The following is a 20,190-nucleotide window of genomic DNA, read 5'->3' on the forward strand; positions in this document are numbered from 1 at the left end:
GCTGTCCCTCCACCTGCCCTCAGTCAGGCCCTTGTAAGGCCTGTGATATCCTTACCAGGAACTGGGAGGCGGCCAACAGGCACAGGCTGTTCCTGACAGGGAGGGAGTGGCTCCCGACGCCTCGAGGTGGTGGCTTCTGAGCTGGCTCTGAGGGCTGTGAAGGCGGTGGGGGCGGTGGCATTTCTCTCGGAGAGTCCGCGAGCCCTTCGGCCTGGTCCAGCGCCTCCATCACTACCGGCTGGGGGAGACCTGTGGAAGGCGGGACACGCGCCCGGTGACTCGGGTCCTGCCGACCCACGGCGGGCCGCTCCTTCTGGGGTTGCTGTGGCTTCCGCTCAATCTGGGATCAGTCAGCGTGGCTCCACTTCCAGCCGTCACCCTCGATTAGCAAAGCAATATTCACCTACCTTCGTCAGAAAGAGCTAAGTGTGGGTGGACAAATTATTTCTCTTTTATTTCTCCAGTAACAGAGTTAAAATGGCAGGAGGTTTTTCAGGGAGTTAGCATCGCCGTGTTTACGCAGCTCCGTTCTTTTCCATTTCTTAAGGAAACAAAAAACAACCACCTCACACTCAATTAAAAGAGAGAGAGAGAGGAAAAAAAAGACACGGCGTAACCAGGCCGTGACCCTGAACAGCCCTCCCACGCCCGCCCTCCGGATTCGTGTCTCTTGTGGTCCGTGCCCCCTGGCTGAGGCTGGAGGCTGGACCCCGGGCAAGATCACAGCCACGCAGCCCTTCGCCACCTCAAGGCCACACCGTGGGGTGTGGAGGAAAATCTTGGTGTAGCAGAATTGGTATCAAAGGTCTAGTCCTGGGTCTGTCCCTGGCTGTGTGACCCTTGGAGAGTCACCCCCTCTCTGGGCTTTGTTTCCACACCCGGGAGACGGAGGTTCAGCTCAACCCTTGGATTTCCTCCTGCTTTAGGGAGCCCTGGTGTTTCCTCTCAGATAATTTCAACACGGGGCTCCGCTACTATGAACGTGTGATCACCACTGGCTTACGTCTGAGGCGCCGGCTGAAGTTTGGGATTCTGTCAGCACCCACGTTACGGAGTCCCAGATGTTGGACGCCCTCCTTTGAACCCACCTGGTTCAATCTACTGCCAAGAAGAGAGGGACTAGCAAAGTGGGTGTGTGACAGCTTGGCGGGGGGGATGGGGCTGTCCATACAGCCCTGCGTCAATAGGACGATGGACCCCTTTTCTAGTTGGGTGATTAATAGAACACCCACAGCCAAGATCATGTGAGGCCAATGGTTTTTCTGGCCGTGTGCTTGCTCGCTCACTGGACACGTCCTGAGCGTCTTCCATGGCCCGGATCGACGGTGTGGTGCCAAGGGCCCAGGTCCTGGTGGCGGCTGTCTTTGTGTCTATCACAGGCCCCTCCTCCTAGATGCTGACCTGGTATGGCCCCCCACGTATGTGTTCCAGCCACACTCCTTGCAGTGCCTCAGGTGAGCTCACCTACCTGCCCCGCTCCCCACGCCTCCCCCTGTGCTTTGCCAACGCTATTCCCTCTGCCCGGAACATCGCTCCAGCATCCTGCTTCCCTCCCCTGCCCACTCCCCACACGCTGCCAAGTTAACTCCTATTCACCTTATAGAACTCAATCAGATGTCACCCACAGTAGGTCCTCCTCTGTCACATTTACCTAGCACCACGTGCCTCTCCATAACCACCACCAGCAAGGACACATGTGGAATGTGCAAGGCCCTGCTGTGGGTGCTTTAGACATGTGGATTCGTTCACTCTGCACAGCACTCGTATGAAGTCAGTATGCCAGCTGTCCTCATTTTATAGACGAGGAAGAGGAGGTCCAGAGAGGGTCCAAGACTCTCCCCAGGTCACTTAGCTAATAAGTGGCTGAGGTGGGTTCAAACTGAGGCATATAGACGGGCTCCGGGCTACACGGCACTGGCCTTGGTTTGTAAAATTATTTGTTGAATATCCTCTCTCCCACTTGTCTGTAAGTTCCATGAGGGTGGGAGTGGTGTCGGTTTTGTTCATCACGACTGCCCACAGCATCTAGCAAAGCCCTGGCATGTAAGTCTGTAATAAATATTTACCAAATGAGCGAATGATGGTAGGCAAGTGCTAAGTTTCCACTCAGTTTTCTTACCAGATAAACGGGGATAACCACGTATTTCTTTGGAAAGCTATGATGAAGAGAGTCAATACTATAAATGAAACACTCCGCATGGCACCTGGCGTCCAGCCAGCGTTCAATAAATGTCAGATGATGGTAACAATGTTAGCACATAACCCCTGCCGTCGCCAGGCTCCCAGTCTCATGGGTGAAACAGACCAGTGGATACGTGCCTCTCATCCAGTGCATTTCGTGGAAAATCTAAGTGCTGGTGGAGTCACTTTTGAAGGTTATCCACTTTTGCCCATGGAGGCCACCTACATGAGCAGACAGCTCAGATCCTGACCAGCAAGGTGAAAAAGGAAAAGCCGCTGCTAAGAGATGGATCATGCAGGGAGCTGAGAGTTTCCTCTGTTGAGAAGCAGAGGCTGGATGACTCAAGTGGCAAGGTCCCCCTTCACACCCTCAGAAAAAGCAGTCGAAGTGTGATGCCACATACGGAAGGGTGGGAGGGGTACAGGGTCACCTGGCTAGGCTCTGCAGTCACACTCCGTGGACCTCGGGCAGTCCCTTCTTCTCCCTGTGTCTCGGTTTGCTTCTCTGCAAAAAAGAGGGGCTCGACCTAGAACTTGGTGCTTCTCAGGTGTTTCTGCCAGCCTCAGAGAGGGGCCATGGGTCTTTGTGGAATAAGAGGAACATGCAATGTTGGGCTTTTGCTGTTTTAAAATTCATGGGTGCTCTGTGTTCTATACTACGGTATATCTGTACTTGTTTTGATATTAAAATAATGGGCTTTTTCCCCTCCCAAAGCTTCGAATCAAATTTCTCCTTCAGGAAAATGTGCTACAATTTATCCTGTGGCTCTGCCCTCAGGGGTACACGCACCCCAGTCTGGGAAGCACGGAACCCGCCTGCAATAAAACATCATGCTGCTGTTACAAAAGATCCTGTAAATGAATATTTAATATCACGGAAAGAAATTTCGATGGCATGGAGAAAGGCAAGGTGACAAAACAGTATGATCTCCTTGGCCTTAAAAATTAAGCAAGTATAAACGTGCGTGTAAAAGGTGGCAAATACCCACCGTAAGATGAGACGTTAACATGTGACAGTGCTCGGGGAGCATGCGGCCCAGCAAACCCCTGGCACACAGTAAGTGCTCAATAAATGTGGTACGTGGTAAGTGGGACCAACTGAAGCCAGGTGTTAACAACAGTCCTGTGGAAGGGGGAGGTGACAAGGTGATTTTTTTCATTGTTTACGTATTACAAATTTCTTCCAATAGATACATGCAATGATATGTAGCTACATATATGCACATACATACACAAACATACATGTACACAGATACATGTATTTATTTATAGAGAAAGAGACATTTTAAAAAAGAGATCACTGCTCTGAGTTCAGATACCATGAGGCCTCGTTAATACTCCTAGGTGCTGGGCCCTGACTGTCACAACTAAATGCACAAGGCGGGATACAAGAGAGTGAGAGAGTATATACACAGCTCTGTGACCCACCCAGCATGTAAGAGGCACTCAGAAGACAAACCCCCTGATGACGCGTGATCATCACTTTTCCATACGAAAGATGGCAGGTTAACTGCCTTGCACCTGGCGGGGGGCGGGGGGGGGAGCATTAAAAAAAAATTGCAGGCTGGTTGGGCCCTCTATGCACATCTCAAAGAGAAAAAGTGAGGCTGGTTTTTATTTTGTTTTGTTTTGTTTTGAGAGCCAGGGGGCACCTGGCAGTCCTGGGGGCCAGATGAATCCAACTGATGGGTATTCACTCAGCACCTGGGAGACGTTCACCTTTCAGAGCAGAGTTTACTGAGAAGTTTTTCTGGGCAGAAAGCGGATGTTTAATTCAGGAAGATACAGTTTTTTAAGTTTATTTTGAGACAGAGAGAGAGAGAGAGAGAGAACGAGAGTGGGGGAGGTGCATAGAGAGAGAATTGCAAGCAGGCTTAGACTCGAGTGGGGCTCGATCCCATGAAGTGACCTGAGCTGAAATCAAGAGTCGGATGCTTAACTGAGCCACCCAGGTGCCCCAGGAAGGTACATTTCCAAACACACAGAATACTCTGCATGTAATTTTGGAGAGGATCCACAGACTTCACGTAAAGAACCTCTGATCTCGGAGTTGGAGTAGAGGTCTGTGATAGAAAGTAGTGGAAATAGGGGAGGTGGAGAACAGGTCTGGGAACTCATCTCTCTTTTTAGTCTCTGTTCATTCAGCCATGAGTCCAACACACACACACTAAGTGAGCACCAACTGTATACTTTGCCAAGCCCCGGGCCAGGCTCCGGGGGACACAACAGTGAACAAAAAGCAGTCGCCGGCCGACAAGGACCACCGTGCTCCTGGCCCCATTTGTCTTTTCGGCTCCTGGTCCCTCTCCTAGAGATGAGGTCACTCTTGTTCTTGCCCTGCCCACCTTCCAGTCACTATCCCGCTCTGGGCGCGACACCATCACCTCACCAGGCAGGCTTGCTTCCCTCGGCAGCCCCGTGAGGTAGACATTCTCATCATCGGCCCCGTTTTGTCGGTGAGAGGCGGCCGCTTGTGTCAAGGGCTGGCTTTTCAATAGTTCACAGCGAGGTAGCTGCTCTGCCACGCATGAAACCCTGACTCAGAGGCAGCTTGCTGACAGTGATTTAACATTGGGCTCCTCACGGGCTTGCCTCTTGCGCAGGGTGAAGGGGATTTTCCAGGCATAGAAATCGAGGCTTACAGAGGTCAAATGGCTCGCCCAAGTCAGTGAAGACCTGAGATTCCAACCCAGGGCCTCCTGACACAGACCGAGCCTTCCGTTTTGCCACACTGCTTATCAGGAAGGGTCACTGCAGCAAAGGAGAGAGAGGCGGTGAGAGCCTGGGAGGGAGTCCCTGCGTCTGGGGAAAATCCTGAACCCTAACCAGCTGCATGGGGGAGGGGGTGGGGTGCAGCATTTGTGCCCAAGCCCCCCTGACGGATCCTCAATGGCCACACGGTATGGAGGGAAGAAGCACGGGAAGGCAGGTGCTCAGTATCCCTGGCCAAAGCTCTGGGGCCCCTGGGTAAGGCTTGCAAGCAAACAGCCTTCGGATTTTACCCCGGGCTTATGGAAGCACTCTGATCGCTCTCCTGTCACCTAGCACCTGAATCCCACCATTCAACTCTGCAGCTACCATGTGCCCTGGGGCTGGCACCGCCTGAGCTCCAGAACCCGAGGCTGCTGCTGTCAGTGACTCATCCTTCGAGCACTCCGGCTCCCAGCCCACCGGAACTGGAACAGGAGGCTGGCTCAGCCTGTTCCTGTTTACATGACGAAGGAGGTTCTGTCCCATTCAGCTTTTCTTCCTTCCCCAAACATGGCCACGAGTGACTTCTCAGCCATGCCCACATACTCACAGGGGGCCCTGACCAACAGAACATCACGCTCAGTCCCGACCAGGCTCTTGGAATTGCTGACAGTCAGAGCCTGACAGCCCCCAAGGGGCATCTGGTCTCGTCTGCTAGTTTCAGACAGGGAAGCTCAGGACGGAGAAGGGGAGTGGCTCACTCAGGGCCAGGAAGTGGCAGAACTGGGGTTTGAACCCAGGTCTGTGGACCTCCGCGACCCGTGATCTTTCTGCTATTTCCCAGAAAGATCTGGAAACCACGAGAGGATGAGGCATGGCAGGCCACTCAGGCCTATTCTGAGGTTTTGTTTGGGGAAGCCCTGAATGTAGAACCAAGGGAGGTAGGTGCTGCCAGGGGAACAGAGAAGGGGTGGAAGAGTCTAGAAGGAAGAGGCCCAATCAGCTATTTCTGCCACCACAACTATCACACTCCTCAGCGACGTCCTGGGCTGGGAGAGGGACAACCTGGCCTCAAAAGGCATGGGCACTGCCATGGACTCTGTCCCCCCTGGGAGAGGCTAGAGTGGTGGTCTCCGTTTTCTGCCTTTTGGGGGGGTGGGCGTGAAAGGCAAACTAGGAGTCAGAGGGGATGTGGTGGAGGGTGAGAAGATTCCCCAAAACAACATTTTCATTTGACATTCACCAAGCACCTGCCCTAGGCTCTTGAGGCTGTTTTATGTCTCAATCCTAACACTGACCAGCAGGACTCCTGGGCGTGAGAAGAGCCCTGGCAAAAAAGAAAAAAAAAAAAAATTCTAGCCTGTCTGGGCAAAGGCAGACTGATGGTGGGCGTGGGGTCCTGGAAGTCTGCACTGGCTCCCTACAACACGTCTACCGCACGAGTCCTGCTGATCAGCAAGCAAGAAGGCAGACATACCCTTAGAAGGAGGTAGTGAGATGACAAGAACTGGGGCTGGCAGTAAGTTAAGTACTCCAGATGGGAAGCTGGCCGAGGGTAAGGCCAAGTCTTGTTCACTGCTGCATTCCCCAGCAGTGCAAGCAGGATGGCTTGAGAAAAGGAAACCAATTTTGGCCTAAGAAGATTCTGGAATAGGACATGGGTGCTCACCATTTATCAGCTATGTGACTTAGGCAGGCCATTTAACCTCCGTGCAACTTGATTCCTGTGGTGGTTTTCAAATGTGTCTGTAAGTTCCTCAACATTCTTCCCATCGATGGGAGTGGAGTCTATGTCCCTTCCCCCTGAATTAGATGAATGAGTGCCTTGAAGATGGGAATGTGGCAGAAGGTGATGAGTGGCTGTTGAGGCTAGGTTAGAAAAGTTCTCGCAGCTTCTGCTGCTTCTCTCTGGACGCTTGCTCTGGAAACCTTCAGCAGTCATGTAAAAAAAAAAAAGTAGCTATCCTGAGGCCTTATGGGGGGAGAAAGACAGAGAGAGAGAGAGGGAGAGAGAGAGAGAGAGAGAGAGAGAGAGAGGGAAACTTGAGAATGAGATGGTGAATGCATTAAGATGCATTAGGTGCTCCAGAAAATTTGAATGCTGAAAAGAAACTATCCACCTTGACCTTCAGCACACAGGCCAATGCAGCAAGAGGGAGGCACCTCAGGCCCCCTAGAGTTTGATAATCAAACTACCCTATGTGTGGGACTTTGGTTTTAAAGCTGACGTTCTGAGAACTCACCTCAAGCAAGGTGAGAAATTTGTACCACAAAGGAGGGGGTGGACAGCTATACTATTCTCCTTCCTGTCTGATGCCGAATTCTCCAGAACTTTCCTCAGTGACTTGCTTCAAGCTAGGGACCCTGGTTCTCAGATCAATACAAAGTGCAAGCCTGTGGGTGTGAGGTTTGGGCTATACAAGCTCTGCTTCCTCCAAGCCACAGAATTCAATTTTGTCCTTCCTCTTTTTTTTTTTTTTTTAATGTTTATTTATTTTTGAGACAGAGAGAGACAAAGCATGAACGGGGGAGGGTCAGAGAGAGAGGAAGACACAGAATTGGAAGCAGGCTCCAGGCTCTGAACCATCAGCCCAGAGCCCAATGCGGGGCTTGAACTCACGGAGCACGAGATCGTGACCTGAGCTGAAGTCGGACGCTTAACCGACTGAGCCACCCAGGCGCCCCGATTTTGTCCTTCCTCTTAACCAGCCTAGCAAAGCACAGCGTCTAGCACCCCCTGACTGCTTTACAAATACCAACCCGTTCAGGCCTTATGACCAGCATATGAGATAGGCGAGAGGACTGTCCTCTTTCACAGACAGGACACCAGGAGTTCAGGAGGCCAAGTGACTTGCCCAAGGCCATCGCAGCTGGTGAAGAGCAGAGCCAGGCCTCAGACCCAGGCGGCTGTGTTTCAACATCTGTCTTCCTGACCAGACCCCATGTTGCCCGCCCTCTGCCTGGGCCTCCACTGTTTCTTTCTCCTGCCTGTCAGGGGAAGTCAGCCTGGGAAAGAGCTCCAGCCCATTCTAGGACAGAAGGGACAGGGACCACCCCAGGATGGAGGGGAGATTAGCACCATCACACCCCAGCATGGGGGCAGGGTCGGGAGTGGGAGGGGCTCTAAGGGCGGGGTGAGCAGAGAAAAGCAGGATCGGGATGTAGATGAGGGGCAGAGGTCTGGGAACTCAGGTCTCTCTCGACGTTCAGTTTGGAGCAGGGGAGGCGGGGGTGGGGGTGGGCAGGGGTGCTGAGGACTGTCTGCGGACGCCTGAGAGACTGTGCTAGGGGAGTGCACGTGTTAAGAGGCGAGAATAGGACCCATGAGTGGATGCTCTCAGTAGGCAGATTTAAGTAACCAAAAAATATCTCCAGGACCTGACTTGTAGCTCCTCCCATCCCCCCAAAGTGGCTTTGTTTCTGGGGAGGCAGCTTTTCTAGCGGCTTGTGGCAAAAGCTTTGGAGCCACACCAACTTAGGTTTGATGCCTGGCTTTGCCATTTGCTACCTCTGTGGCCTCGGGTAAGTGACTTAATCTCTCTGGACAACAGGTATAGTAAGACTTGCCTGTTGGGAGTTTGAGGATACCACAAGGTAAAACATGCCAAGTGTTTAGTCTGGTGCCCGGCACATGGTGAATGTTCAATAAATAGTAGCAGAATTTACAGAGGAGAAGGAGGAAGAGGGGAAAGGGAAGGGAGAGGGAGGGAGGGGCAGCAGTAAGGACTTCCTTTTCATCTGCCTGCTGGGCCCCCCAGGAGGACAATAGATGCCTTGCCTCCTCCAGGGCAGGAGCTGTGAGGCTGTAGGCCTGCAACTGGGGTTGGTGGAGAGAGTGGGCATGGACTGAGGGTGGCAGAAGGGAGGGGGGCATCTTTGTCTCTGCCAGTGCATTAAATCCAGAATGCTAACAAGCTTTCAAAACAAAACACAACTCAAGTAATCTTTCGATGGGATATAATGAAATGGTTCTATCTGAAATTGCAAACAGCTTTGTTGCTACAAACAAAGCCTCAGTTCTTTGTGCCTCTCTGGAGCGGGGGCCCAGAAGTACAAGGGTGAAAAGGGTCAACGAAACTCTGTGGGTGCGGGCCACCCCCCGCTGCCCACGCTGAGAACTGAAAGAACTGACAGAGAGGCCCTGGGGTGACGGGGTGCCAGAGGTCCTAAGTGCCTGAGGCTTAAACACAAACGCATGGCAAGGAAGGGACAGACTTGAGAGTCAGTCTACCGCCCATTTCACAGCTGAGGAAACTGAGGTTCAGAGAGTCAGAGGCAGAACGAGGATTGACGCGTGTGTCTCTAACCCTCTAATTCTGTGCTCGCTGGCGAAGCCAGCATGGGAAGTTTCACAGGCACTGCCAGTGGGTTATCTGAAGGGCAGAGGCCTAAAGCCCTATGGCCGCAGAGGCCCTGGCTTGGGGTTCTTTGGCAAGTACAGGAAAGTCCAGGTGGCAGGAAGGGAGACTCTCAGGATAGCAGCGTCCACAAATCCCAAGCCTCTAGAGGCTGCCATCCTGGGGTGGCCCCCTGCAACCGGGGAGCCTCACAATGTTGGTAAAGTGTCGAGAGGCCGCGACGGCAGTCCTACCTCTGCCTCTAGCGAGCTACGTGGCCCAGGGCTTCTCACTGCCTCCAGGGCCTCTGAGGCCTTCTATAAATTCAAAGAGAGTGACCAGGGGCCTTTAAGGGCCCTTCCAGTGCTAAAGGCACACACCCACTTTTAAAAAACAAATCTGAGTCCCTGCTTTAATTTAATTCAATGGTTTCCCCTTGTTCTTAGGATAAAGACCAAACTCTATCATGGTCAACAATAAAGGCCCAGCATGCGCTGGCCCCTGCTTACCTCCCCAGCCTCCACTCATACCACCTTATTCCTAGCTCTCCCTCTCTAGCTTCTTCCAGATCCTCTGCTGGAACTGGCCTGGGAAGCCAGTTCTGGAAACCAGTGGTTCTGCTCCAAGAAATTCTCACCCAGTCCCTAAGGGGGCATGTACGCTCATACTCTCTGTGGTAGGGGTGGGAGAGGTGGGGGGATCTCCATGTCCTTCGCTTGGAGGAGCTGGCAGGCCATGTCCGGGGACACGCCGGGGAGTACTGTGCAGTCCTTAGAGGCAAAGAGTCAGAGTACATGCAGCACCGCATGATGGATCTCGGGAACAGCGCGGTCAGAGTGGACAGAACGAGATCTAACACAACCCAGTGAATACAGATTAAAAACACACGCACACAAAATATCACCGCCCATTCTGCAAGAGCACACAGAGAGACACGCGGAAAACATACGCTGAATCCCTTAGAACACATTAACTACGGGGAGGAGTATGGCAGTGGGAGAAAAAAGAGAATGAATAAGTGGAGAAAACCAGACAGGAGTCTCCTGTCGACCACTGAGGATAACGGGGCTGCGCACCCACGAGTATGACTGACAACACGCTAATACCTAAAGCGATCGTTGCCTGCCTCCCCCAAGGAAACATGAAACAAAACCACCACCGAGTTGTAAGTTGGATCAAGGCCCAACGGGGAAAGAACAATGGCCGAAGGAAGGAAGGCCTGTCATCTTGTCTGGGTCCTGGACCTGGGAGGGCTGAAGAGAGGGACACTGCTCTTCTGGCCCCATGGCAGGTTCTGGCTGCCTGGGAATCGATGCCCTCTTTAGGGGGCAGGGCTCACGGACTTGGCTGAAGCAAAGCCAACTGCCAAGGAGACCCCTGAGCCTCTTTCTCTCTGAGCTCATTCACCAATATATTATCTGAATCATTTTGTCGGATTTCTCCAGGGAGGGGGGATTTTGGGGCCTAGTGGCTGTCTCCACAGATGCCCCCAGAGGATTAACTGGCCCCCATTAAGACCCTTGGGGTTGGGTCAGCCTGAGATTCTGGTCCCGCCAGGCTGAGGGACCCAACCTAGAGAGAGGTGACTCACCCCAGACAACCTCTGCTACCCCCAACTACCACTCTTGCCTGGCAAGGATTAATTAATATTCTTGGGTGGCTAATCATTTTTTAAATGACTTTGGAATATATGGGGGGGGGGGAACCCTAATAAGAACATAAAGGAAACTCAAGTCACTCATAATCCTACCACGCCGAGACAGGCACTGGTTTCCTTCTGACATATTTTCTGGTATTTTTTCTTTCTTTGTGGGTGGATTTTTTCCCTCATAAGTCATTCTGTATAGAGGCGTATCCTTAGAATATGCCTCTTTGGATTTCAAGGGTTCAACTTTTAAGCAGTATGGCAGACAGCCTCCAAGGTGCCCTAACGATCCCTACCTCCTGGTATTCACGCTGAGATGCCAGACATGTAAGAAAAGCTTTCTTGGCCTTCTATCCCAGCCCAGCACCAGGTGAATACAGCTGAGGGAGTGACCTCAGTTGAAGACACATGAGCAGAAGAATCACCCAGTTGGGACCTCCAAGACCCCCTGAATCATGAGCAAATAAGAGGTTGTGGTTTTAAGCCACAAAGCTTTGAGACCATTTGTTATAGATTAAGCAAATAGCAATAGATTATAGCAAATAGCTATAGATTAATCTATAGCAATAGATTAAGCAAAACAAGAGGCTGGGACTTGAAAAGAAGAAATGGGCTCAAATGAAAAGATGAGTTGTTTTTTTTTTTTTTTTTTTTTTTTTTAAGGCATAAAGAACTTCCCGGGAGCTGGAGTGATGAGTCCCTGGGCCAGGCCCAGGAGAAAGAGGCCAGCATCTGTCACTGCATATCTTAGGGATGCCACGGATGTCCACTTGTTTGAAAGGTCTTTAGCAATATCCTGCGTGGAGGCAGATAGCCTTTCTTCCCATTGTGAAAACTCCAGTCACATCACACATCCAGGTAACTCTCTAAGAATATCAGAACCATTTCTATACTGATGGAGGAAAGTGGGTGATTGTCCCTCCCTGCAACCCTGGCCCCTTTCCCCACCTGACTCTGCAAGTAGACAACGCTCCCCCATGTGTCTGTGCTGGTTCAGGCCTGTGGCGGGGAGTCAAGAAAGACCCACAAAGCTATACTGTCCATTCCAGGGCTGAAGGACTGGTGGGGGACTTGATGCCCGGGCCCTTGGGAATATGCGGAGGGTTTTCTGTTCACACTCCATATCCCGGAACAATCCTCACCACCATTATAAGCTAGCATCTACAGGGCACTCAGCATGCATCAGCTTATTTAACCCTCACAGGATCTCTGTAAAGATTTCATCACAGTACTATCTCCTTTTAGAGTAAAGGGTATGGAACCCGAAGCAGTCAGATAACTTACCCGAGGTGACGCTGCTGGTCAGTGGCAGAGCTGGGATTCGAACCCAGATTGGTCTGCCTCCCCACAGCATCCCAAGACGCAGCTACATGGGTTCGTCCCTCCATAGCTGCCCTGGTATCTGAGAAGAGTTACCCTATACCATCACTAATCAGTAGTACCTGGGTTGGTACTTCTTTTCCCAATACAATGGTATCATTACACAATGCTCTCCAATTAGGGTTCTTAGCACATCCAAATGCTGGTTTTTGTTTTTTTTGTTTTTTTCCTCTTCTCTAGTTTCCATTCTGAAGACTCAAGACAAAGACGATTCACTGTACCGCTAGCCGGTAAACAATCCCAAATGCATTAAAACCTTTGGATAAAAACAGAACCCCAATTATACAAAGAAATAAAAGTCAACAGAACCTAGGCTGCTGTCGACAGGCACAAGACCCCTCAGCAGTACAACTATATCCCCCCAGGCCTGTCTTCTCTATGTTTGTCTATCTGGGCTCCTGCCCTTCCTACTAGACCAGCGTGAACCAATACTAGGTACCAGTCGGAGGGATTTTGCTGAGAAAAAGGGTGAGGAGATGGGAGACATTATGAGGCTAATCTGTTCCTTAAAATGCTTTGATAGCTGGTCCCAAAAGACACGAACCAGGACCAGGCCCCTACTCATCCTTCAGGTGACAATTTAAAGGCCATTTCTTCCGGGAAGACTTCCGTGACCCCCCAAGATAAGGTTACATTATTGGTACACCCTTCCATGGTGCCCTCCTCCTTGAAAGCAGGAACCAGGGTCTGTCTCACTCTTCACTGGGTCACCAAGGCCTGGCACAGCCTTGGGTATGGAGTGGATGCTCAATAAAAGTTTGTCAAATTGATAAAAGGGCTTTTCTTTTTTTTAAAAAAAAATTTTTTTTAAATGTGTATTTATTTTTGAGAGAGTGACAGAGCAAGTGGGGGAGGGCAGAGAGAGAGGGAGGCACACAGAATCTGCAGCAGGCTCCAGGATCTGAGCCGTCAGCACAGAGCCTGACGCGGGGCTCAAACCCACCAACCATGCGATCATGACCTGAGCTGAAGTCGGATGCTTAATTGACTGAGCCACCAAGGTGCCCCGATTAAAGGGTTTTTCAATTGGCCCTTCTTCCTGGTTTCTGGCCCAAGGCCTTGTCTGTGTCATGATGGGGCAGCTGTGAAAACTATAATGTGACCCTCTGTGATGGCCAGGGGCAGTCACTGCAGGTTAGGGTAACGAAGATTTCCTCAAGGTTAGGGTAATGAAGATTTCCTCAATAATGATATCCCCTTTACTGTATAAAAGGCCACCCAGGATGGGCAGTGGGCCTCTAGCTGACACCTAGACATTGTCCCCTTCCAAAGAGGGTCAGCTTGATACCCGTGATGATTTAGAACCTAGGGCTGGGCAGAAGGTAGCCTTGAAGGCACTGGCACTCAGGTGGGAGTCAGTACAAGAGTCACCAAGAGGCCAGCTGGGCAACGGCCTACTCAGGCCTTCAGGGTCTACTCACAACCTTGCACAGAATCGGTTAATCATGGCACACTTAAATCCCAGGGTGGTGGTGACTGTCATGGCTCCAGCCAGCTGTCGGCTGTGGGATGCTGTGGGAGCACCTTATTTCTAAAAGCAGAGCTGTCCTCAGACCCAGGCTGAGGCCCTTCCCCTCTGGCCATGCCAGTCCCCATGGGGCAAGGAGTCCACAGGGCCCAGTGGGTGTGCCCACGCTTTCCCTTCCAGGCCATGCTCTGGCTACTAGAACTCCCCGCCCAAACATCCTTAAGCCTGCACAGGTGCGGTAGACCCTCCTGCGGGTGGACGTGGCCTCCTGCCTGGGTACCTTTAGGTTTGAGGGGTGGCCGAAGGGCTGCATCGGGGTGGCATGTGGACCATGTTTGGACCCACAGACTGATGTGCCCACATGCCACACAAGGGCCCTCGCAGAGCAGGACTCAGAAGAGGGTGGTGTGCCACCAGGGGCCTCTTCTGCAGTGTGGCCTTGGTCCCTACAAATATCAGGAGCAGGCCAACCCTTGGCCTGCCCCCTGGAGACAGTGTGAGCAACACCTGGTGATGTCATGCCATCACTAGCACCTATGGTGGCCTTATCCACCTCCTTCCTCCAGCCCGTACCCCAAAGGAAGCTGCTGGTGACAGGCTGGGACTGCAGTGGTGCTGGCTGGGGAAGGAGCGGAGGCCCCAGCATCAGCGGGGCTGGCTGGTTTCTTGCAAATATGAACACCTACACATGGTTGGGGGTGGGGGTGGGGATAGTGTGAGTTTGAATGTATAAATGTGTTTGGGTGAATGTGAGCAAGTAAATGAGCAAGGAAGGGGGAGTGAGAGAGCAGAAAAGGAGAGTGACCATGTGTGCAAGACTGTGTGCATGAGGGAGAAGAAAAAAGCACGCGCGTGTGTGTGTGCACGCACGCACAGAGGAGCAGAGAAGGGACACCAGCGCCTGGGACTGTGCACAGCTGAGGGCCTGGGCAAAGGGTAGAGAATGGTAGGGAAGGAGTGTGCCCGCTCGTCTGTAAGTGTACATGAGAAGGGGCATGGCTGCGGAAGAAAAAGAGACCTAAAGCGGGAATGACGGAGCAGGCAGATCAGTCTGGATGATGGCCCCATGGAGCCAAGAGATCCCGAGTGCGCAAGAGGAAGGAGGCTCGCAGGTGCGGGAGCTTCAAGTGGGTGTGCGCCCGTGGGGCTGCATGAGGCAGAGAGAGGTGGGGCGTGTGCCCGGGGAGCTGCGTGTGGGTATGTGCATGTGCACACACGAGCACGGGGCTGGGACAAGTGAGCACTAAGACAAGCGTGTGAGCACAGGCGGGCAGTGCCCCGGGGGGTGTGGGTAAGCGAGCCTGTCCGGAGGCAGCTGCGGGCTGCCTGGGGGTGCTGGCGATGCCTGAGGATGTTTCCACCCAGAAATCTCAAGCTGGGAGGACTCCACGACCTGCTTGGTGCTGATTCAGGTCCGGGTGACCGTGGCCGGGCGTGTTGGCCATGCCGCCCCTTGCTGGCGGTGCGTGTGGGAACACGTGAGTCACGCAGGCACGGCTAGCCCTCACTCCACCTCGTCTCGCCCCGCAGGAAGCCAGCTGGGAGGGGAACAGATTACTGGAGGGCTGTATTTTTACCCCATCATTATGCAATTGCTTGCAATGCCCGTGAGCTCATTCTCTGAAGGCCTTGCACCCCGATTCTCTCAGCCTTTATAACCGCTCCCCTCCTTTTATGTCCAGGTTGCTGCTCAGGTCAGTGGTTCTGACTGATGAGCATTTATGGAAGTCTGCTTCTTACCAGGTTCTGGGATCATCCTACTTATAATGCCAAACCACCCCCCAGGTCCTTTCTCATGCCTCCTTCTTGGCTTTAATTTTCTCCACAGCACTTACCACTATCTGCCATGCTAAATATTTTATTTATGTTACTCAGTGTCTATCTTTCTCTAAATAGCGATGCCTATAGCTCACTTGCTATGTGCCAGTTCTGAGCTTTTCATTAACTCATGCGATCTTACAACAACTCTGCATGGTAATAAATAGTATTCTTTTTTTTATTTTATTTTTCTTAATGTTTATTTTTGAGAGTAAGAGTGCGAGCGGGGGAGGGGCCGAGAGAGAGGGAGACACAGAATCCGAAGCAGGCTCCAGGCTCTGAGCTGTCAGCACAGAGCCCAATGCGGGGCTTGAACCTGTGAATTGCGAGATCATGACCTAAGCCCCAAAGTCAGTCGCTCAACCGACTGAGCCACCCAGGTACCCCAGTATTCTTGATTATATTTCATAAAATCAAGGCACAGAAAGGTTAAATAGCTTGCCCATGATCATCCCAGGGGCAAGTGGTGGAATCAAGCCTAGGTCCAGAGTCCCTGCTCTTACTTAGCACACAACACTGCCCTGTGAGTGTGCAGATTTTCGTTTGGTTCACTGTTGAATCTTTACTGCTTACAGGAGTGCCCTGTGCAGGCAGGTGCTCAACGAACAGTCATTCAATGAATGAAGAAATGAGTGAATGAAGGCTGGTCATGGAGGATGAAACAGATAGGCATTTGCTTTCAAAGAACTCATGGTCCCATGGAGGAAGCAGGGTAGAACATCATTGCAAAACATCATTGCAAAATCCTATCACAATGGCATCATGAGAGTCTAGAGGGGCCTATGACTTGCCTAGCCCTTGGAACGAAGTGCTTTCCAGAAGAATGCAGATAAGGCAGGCACAGTGACACTGCCCATCTCTTGCAGGCTCCTCCCTGGGGACAGACACACCTTAGCTCTTCCTGCTTCAGTTCACAGGGTGCCAGAAAATGATGGGTGTCCACAGTGACAATGGAGGCAGAATGGGGAAGTGGCCAGGGGCATGGGCTCTGGAAAGAGACTGCACGAAGTGAACCCTCACTCTACCAAACACTAGCTATGTGACCTTGGACAGACTCTCACTTCCCTGGGCCTTGGTCCTCTCATCTCTAAGTTGGGACAGGAAATGATATGAACGACTTAGGGCAGTGGACAGGATCACGTGCGATGTGTATGTGAGAGTATTTAGGACAGTGCCTGTCATAAGGAAGGCAATGTGCCGGCTCCAAAGGAGATGACCAATACTCCTCTTCCATTCTGAGTCGGCTGCTGGTTTTTGGGGAGGGTTGGAATTTACCCTATTATTCTTATTACTGTAGTCTCTCTCCTGTGGTTCCACCCCATTTTCCAGAAGCGGCTCACAGCCAGGCAAGGACAAGTCTGTTTTATTCACCACTGTATTCCTAGCACCTAGGATAATACCTGACACATAGTAGGTGCTCAAAAAGCATTTGTGGAATGAATGTTTGTGTGATTATATTTATTTAATCCCTATAAGGATAAATATACCACTGTGAGGATAAACACTTGTATTGCTGTTGTTTCCATTTGCAAATGAGGACTAGAGGCCCAGCAAAGGGTAAGGGACTTGTCCATAAACAACCTAAAGCCAGACTCAAATGCCAAAGCCGCTGCCCTTCCCTTCACACTGTGCTCCTTTCTGGACTCCTATACATCATGTCCTATTTTCCGTGGATTTTTTCTAGCCAGCGGGCCATCCCCGGTCGTACAATCATCTCTGAATTCTATGACTCATATCTGAATCACAGAACGCTTAATAGTTGAAAGGGACTTTTGATGTCATCTCGACCTCCCACCCATGTGGAAATTTCCTCTCCACTGTCTATCCAGACAATACTTGAATGCCTCCAGTGATGGAACACTCATTTTCCTCCTCTTGAATTATCCAGCTCTACGACCGGACCACTTTCAGAGTCAGGAAGAAAGTTCTGCATCCCGTGGGCCAGCAGGCCTCTCTTTAATTTCTCCGTATCTGGTTTATGCCAGCTGCTTAAGACACGCAGTACCAATCTGCTGCCCCCTCCACAAAGACAACCTTTCATATAATCACAGACAGCTCTCATATCCCTCTGGAGAATTCTGTTCTTCAAGCTAGCTGTTTCGGGTCCCCACAAGGGCACCTGTAAGATGACACCCATCCTAGACCATCTCAACAGGCCTTCCAAAGTGTTTTGAGCAATGGCACCCCCTCCTGGACACGGCATGAACTGCACCAAAGGGCTCAATCCTTACCTGGAGGCCTGAGAAAGCTTCCCCAGTAGCTGGGCCACTGGCTCAAGGTGTGAGTAAAATAACTACCTATTGTAAAGAATCATCGCTTCAGAGTCATACCTCCTTGTTCTCAATGTCCATCCTAAAGAGTATCACTGAAGATTCCACTCTAAGGTTCCTCACCGATCATGAGGTTTCTGACAAGCTACAGGTTTGGTTTGGGAAAAAGATGAAAACGTACTGTGTTATGGGATGATGATAACTTTTTTCACTTGTCAGATTTTCTATTATTCCTACAACGGATATTTGTTGTAAGTAAGGAAAAAAAAAAAAAAGACTTCCGTAAAAAGAAAAAACAATATGTTGAAAACTCCTCCTATTCTCCTTTCCTTTATTCCTTCCATGGCCTGGGTACTTGGTCCGCATGCTGCCACCCCACAGGCAAGAGTGCCTCGGTCATGTCTCCGCGGTGACTGCAAGGGCCTGTGGTTCAGCCGCCCAGGTTCCCCACAAGCACGATCAACCAGACTCGGACGGCACAAAGCTGACACTCGCAGCCAGCTCTGTCAACAGGGCCGCTGGGTGGTCTCTCCACATTACCTGCCCCACCGTCAGCTCACGCCACACTCAGCCTGTCTGTGTTTCCTAACCTTACCTCCGGAAGTCTGCCCCGCACACCGCCGGCCGGCGGTCACGTCCCCAGCAGCCCTGGCCTCCCCAGCTCTTCACCCTTCCCCCCACCCCTCCCGGCACACCCTCGGTGCCTGCTCTTCCCTCCACAGGAGCCCAGAGCAGCTTCATGTGACAACAGGTCAGAAAGACATCAGGGATTAGAAAAACAAATCCTCATTTAAACGGAGACCTTGTGACCAGCTGAGTCACTCCTCTCGAGCAAGTTCACAGCTAAGCGGGCTCTTCTCCAGCCCGTGTCATCCGGGGCTCTCTCCCTGCATTCGGAACTCTGGGGGCACCTGGGTGCCAGGAAGACTCACCCGGCAGCTTCTCGCTGCAGCACATGTCCAGGGCCCCTCCCTCGGAGTCATCAGCAGGGTGCTTCTCTCTCTCACTCCTGCAGCAGATGGAGAACGGGAGATGAGCAGGGATCAAGGCAAAACCCTGAACAAAGACAAAAAAGGCTTCTGGCTTGCCCTGCGTCCCTCTGAGTAACTCTACCCCAGCGGGGGACCCGAACAGAAGGACCGACCTACAGAAGGGACAAGCTGCAGAGGCAGGAGCAGAATTCTGCAGGCATTTTCCCCGTGGAATAATCAGCAGTAGCATTCCCTACAACCATCACCACCACCATCACCTCTGCCATGGAGGGAGGGCTTGCTATGTGCCAGGCACTTACAAAATTTATCACACTAAATCTCCAGCATGGATGAGGGATCAACCAACAGGCTCAGAGAAGTTCAGTAACTTGCCTAAGGTCACAACAGCTCACTAGGGCGGAGTGGGGCATGAGATTACAGTCTACGACTCTAGGCTAGGCTCTCACTGTTGTGCTGCTGTGCCTCCTAGCTCCTGTGGGTTTGAACCACGCGTGAGCAAGAAGGGGGGTGTGGGTAACACATGGTCTACGTCCAGCTCCTCAAGGCCTGCAAAGACCTTCTGCCTCACAGGCCCGCAGAACTCTTCTCCAGAAATCGTTAGAAAATGTAGCTATACGTATTTTTTTGCATATTCTAAATGTTCTATTTCTTTCTGACATCAGAGAGCCCTCTTTCTAGCCTACCGGGGCACTTTCCAAGCCTATCATGGGGCCTAGCTTTTCTCCTTTAACCCACGACCTGGGAAAAGGTTGCTGGAGATCAGCTAGACCTCATCAAGTGTCTGTAGAGCAGACATACCCCGAGGGCAACTGGGCAGCTCGCAGGGGTTCCCCTACTCTGGGAACGGCCTGAAATCAACTATGGGCTCCAGCGGCTGTCTGCCCTTCATGTTCTGATCCCTGGCAGCAGCTGATTTATCAGGGCTAGACACACCAACTAGGTTGGGTCGATCAGATCCTCTCCCCTGTGTTTTTCAAATGCATTCTGGGGTGGGGGGGCCTGGAGTCTGCAGGTGCTGGCTCTAAATCATGGCAGCTACAGTGCCCTGGAGAGAAAGTCCTAAAAACCGCTAATGCTGCGGGCCTTGGGGCCGCTCCATTTCTGCCCATCCTGAGTGTTGAGTGGGCAACACGTCTGTCAAAACCATGAGATGCCCCAGGATCCTTCCAATAAATTCCAACATTTTAGCTTAAGCCAGTGTGAACTGATTTCTGAAATTGGCAGCCAAAAGAAACTTTAATACAGCACTGCCGGTATAATACTTCCATGAAGTCCAAGAGGTCAGCTGCCTCTCTGCCCACTGTTTCTGCAATCCTGACTCTCGGACTGGTCCTGAGGCCAGTTTCAGGCCCAGCTGCAGATCTGAAACAATTAAGGATAGACAGACAGGGTTAAGGGTGACCCCTTT

General features: G+C 51.7%; 1 protein-coding gene across 3 annotated transcripts in view; it reads right to left on the reverse strand.

Moving 5' to 3' along the window:
• The window catches only part of PTPN5 (protein tyrosine phosphatase non-receptor type 5), a 55,080-nt gene that overhangs the window by 13,966 nt on the left and 20,924 nt on the right, over positions 1-20,190 (reverse strand). For all 3 annotated transcript variants that reach the window (XM_045484732.1, XM_045484733.1, XM_045484734.1), the window contains 2 exons: positions 18,723-18,799; positions 56-249 (listed from right to left, as the gene is read on the reverse strand). In XM_045484732.1, the coding sequence (XP_045340688.1) occupies positions 56-249; positions 18,723-18,799 (271 nt within the window). The remainder of the gene's footprint in view (positions 1-55; positions 250-18,722; positions 18,800-20,190) is intronic.

The sequence above is a fragment of the Leopardus geoffroyi genome, chromosome D1, assembly GCF_018350155.1.
Source record: "Leopardus geoffroyi isolate Oge1 chromosome D1, O.geoffroyi_Oge1_pat1.0, whole genome shotgun sequence".
Classification (NCBI taxonomy): domain Eukaryota; kingdom Metazoa; phylum Chordata; class Mammalia; order Carnivora; family Felidae; genus Leopardus; species Leopardus geoffroyi.